The 3,395-nt window shown below is 64.0% G+C and overlaps 1 protein-coding gene across 1 annotated transcript; it reads right to left on the minus strand.

The window, feature by feature from the left end:
- Positions 1–849: 849 nt before the first annotated feature.
- LOC306815352 (serine/threonine-protein kinase pim-1-like) lies at positions 850–2,861 on the minus strand. Its single transcript, XM_079331930.1, has 5 exons — positions 2,782–2,861; positions 2,607–2,657; positions 2,036–2,402; positions 1,247–1,423; positions 850–992 (listed from the first exon to the last, which is right to left on the minus strand). The coding sequence occupies exons 1-5, from the start codon at positions 2,851–2,853 to the stop codon at positions 886–888; spliced, it is 774 nt and encodes a 257-aa protein (XP_079188056.1). The 5' UTR covers positions 2,854–2,861; the 3' UTR covers positions 850–885.
- Positions 2,862–3,395: the final 534 nt, after the last annotated feature.

Genomic DNA, 3,395 nt, shown 5'->3' on the forward strand with positions numbered 1-3,395 from the left:
GTGCGCTCGGAACGGGCTCGTCTGGTGCAAAGCTGTCAGAGCCCTGTGAGGGCAGAGCCCTGTGCCCAGGGCTGAGCCCAGCAGAGCCCTGGCACAGCCCAGAGCTGCCTCAGCATCCGCAGAGCCCGGCTGCAAGGAGAGAAACCAGAACCCGCCTGTCAGCCGAAGGCTCCTGTCCCCATGTCCCGACCCCGCAGTGCCCAGGCCGTGCTGGCTGTGCCCAGAGCTGGGCACAAACCTCCCAGTCACTGCTGCCCCTGGGAGCAGAGCAGGAGGGCAGCACATGTGCCCAGCCTGCAGCTGCCATGGCACATCCAGCCCCTCAGCAGCTGCCCAGAGCCAAGAAGCAGCTTGGCAGCCACTCAAGAGTTCCTTGCAGCCACCCCAGCAAAGGGGGGAACATTTGGTTCCCGGCCAGGCCGTGCCATGCCCAGATCTGGGACCATCCCCCTGCCTGGGGACTCACCTGCAAATTGGGCCTGGAATGTCTTTGAAGAAGATGCCAGAATCGAAGTCGATCATCTCCAGCTGCCAGTGGCCAGGGCCAGGCAGAGGTTGTCATCCTTGAGGTTGTCCTTGCAGCCGCCCCACCTGGTACAGCTTCTCCAGGGGCTGCTTCTCCTTCCCTGGGGGCCAGACCAGGCTGTCTGTGCTCTGCCCAGGGACTCAGCCATCACTGAACCAGGACAGGTAAAACCAGGTCGAATGGTGGCTGCCAGTGCTTGCAAGACCAGCTCAGCTCCAGAACAGATGCTCCCATCTGATGACCCCTGCTCCATGGTACAAAAAATCTGGGTTTCTTTGCTTCTTGTGATCAAGAGATGTGTGTAGCTGTTTGATCAAAGGCTCCTGGATTAAATGGTGCCTGTGAATCTCTCCCATCTTCTAGGGCAGATGAACATCCTGCAGCCAAGGGTCATGGAACAGATCTTCCACAGATGGCCTGTCCAAGGAGCGCATGGATAAACACCAGCTGATAACATCTCGGCACTCTGGGGAGAGAAACCAGCAACCACCAGTCAGCTGGAGAAGGACCCTGTTTGCTTTGCCCCACTGTTCCCATGCCCAGGCGCTGCTGGATGTGCTCAGAACTAGGCCTAAACTTTCCAGACAACTCCCTGTTTTGGAGGAGAGCAGGAGAGCAGGACATGAGCCACCTCCTCAGCAGCTGCCAGAGCAGGATGCTCACGAGCCCACTGCTGTCTCCCAGCACTGGTATTCCCCGTGCCCAGAGATGAGGATCCACCTTGAGAGAGCCCTTGTGGGAACTTGAGCTGGCCCCGGATGATGCCCCGGCCCCTCCTGAACGGGTGCTTCCCGCAGACCATCTGGTACAGCACGATGCCCAGGGACCAGATCGTTGCTGCCTCGCCGTGGTAGCATTTGCGGTAGGTCCATTCCGGGGGGCTGTAGGATGGTGTTCCTATGGAATACAGATGGAGCTCATCAGGGGAATGCTGCTGCTCCCAGAGCCTGGCCCCAGCATCCCTGGGCATGGGGGGGCTGCAGCAGTGGCACAGGGGGTGACCTGCTGCCTACTTGCGAGCACCTGGCTCTTGTGTACAAATCTGGGGTTGGAAAAGAAGCCACTGGTATTGGGAGAGGGCAGTAGAAGCCCTGGGAAGGCCCAGCTAGGACACACAGAAGAAAAACCCACCCAGTGGTGGGAAAAACCCACTCTCCTCCCTGGTTGCATTGCCCCCAGAAAACACTAATAAGCTAAGGCAAACAAGGGCAGCAAAGCAGTCCAAGCCCTTCCTCGCCTGCACACCAAACTGAGCAGTGCCCAGGTCTGACCCCCCTCTCTGCCACCCCCATGGGGTTTGTGTCGGGCTGGCTGCCCCAGCTCCAGCCACGGCTGAGTGGCTGGTGAGTGAGGTTGGCAGAGCTGGCAGCTGGCCCCCCTCTGACCCCCACCCAAGAGCAACTTGGCTGCAGAAGCAATGCCATGGCCTGCAGCAAAGGGGGAAATCCCTGGTGCCACAGCCAGGCTGGGCCATGAGATGCCCAGGAGCATCCCCCAGGCTCGGCTCACCTGCAAACTGGGTGTAGACTGTGTCCTGGAGGAAGGTGCCACAGCCGAAGTCAATCAGTTTGAGCTGCCCGCTGTCCAGGTCGATGATGATGTTGGCCGGTTTGATGTCCCTGTGCAGGACCCCGCAGCTGCTGCAGTGACGCACGGCCTCCAGCACCTGGCGAAACAGCCCCCGCGCCTCCTCCTCCGGCAGGAATCTCCGAGCCGCGATGAAATCACGGAGGTCCTGACATCGCTCTGGACGCTCCATCACCAGCAAGAAGCAGCTGGACAGCTCAAACCACTCCAGCAGCTGAATGACTCCAGGGAACCCAGTGGACACCTTGTCCAGCAGCACAATCTCCAGGGGCGCACGGGCGCCGTCGGGCTGTGCGAGGAGCACGATGCCGTCAGCGGGGCTGAGGCCGTGCCAGGGCTCTGGGGCTCCTCAGCCAACCCGGGATGCTCTGCACCCCCCGCTCACCCCACGCCCGCTCTCCCTGCAGGGCTCCCGGCGGCTCCCACCCTGCCGAGCCCCGGCTCCTCGCCGCCCGGCACGCCCCGGCTTCTGCCGCTGGCCCCACTCACTCACCAGCTCGCCCCAGTGCTGGATGCGATTCCGGGGCACGCGCTTGATGGCAACCTGTGAGCCAAGGGGAAGCAGCGGGCTGAGCTCACTGCCCAGCACGCCGCGCTCCAGCCTCCCCTTCCTCGTCTTCTTCTTCCTCCTCCCTCCTCCTCCCTCCCTCTCCGCCCCTGCCACTCACCGGGGCGCCGTCCGCGAGCCGGGTGCCCGAGAAGACGCTGCCAAAGCCGCCTCTGCCCAGCAGCGAACCCATCCGGTACCGCTCCTCCAACGCCTCCAGCACCTTCCCTGTGGGTGATACGCGGCTGTCAGCGCTCGGCCCGAGGCCAGACACGGCCCCCGACCGTTCCCCGAGCGTCCTGGGCTGGGCATCCCCACCCGCCCCGGGCCCCGGCGGAGCTCGGGCTGAAGGAGCCGCAGCGGGGGCGGCGGGAGCGGCCGCGCCGTGTGTGCCCTCCACGGGCCCCTGGAGGAGCCGGGGCCGGGGCTGGGACTGGAGCCGGGACAAGCGGAGCCAAAGAGAAGTGATGCCTCCCCAGCCCCAGGCACTGATGCCCAGCCAACAGCGCCACAGCCAGGACAGCGAGAGCCGGGCGGAGGCGACACCGCGGGGGGATGGGCGGGGCCGGGGCTGGGGCCGGCGACGGGGCAGGGGCAGCCCCGCCCGGGGCCGGGGGCGGGCTCGGAACATGGCCCGGAACGGGAAGAGGGGAGAAGGGAAAAGAGGGAGAGGGTCGGGGAAAGCGACTCCGAGGAAGAGAAGGAACAAGAGATCCAGAGGATCTGTAGACTCGC

This window comes from Erithacus rubecula (assembly GCF_903797595.1).
Source record: "Erithacus rubecula genome assembly, contig: scaffold_118_arrow_ctg1, whole genome shotgun sequence".
Classification (NCBI taxonomy): Eukaryota; Metazoa; Chordata; class Aves; order Passeriformes; family Muscicapidae; genus Erithacus; species Erithacus rubecula.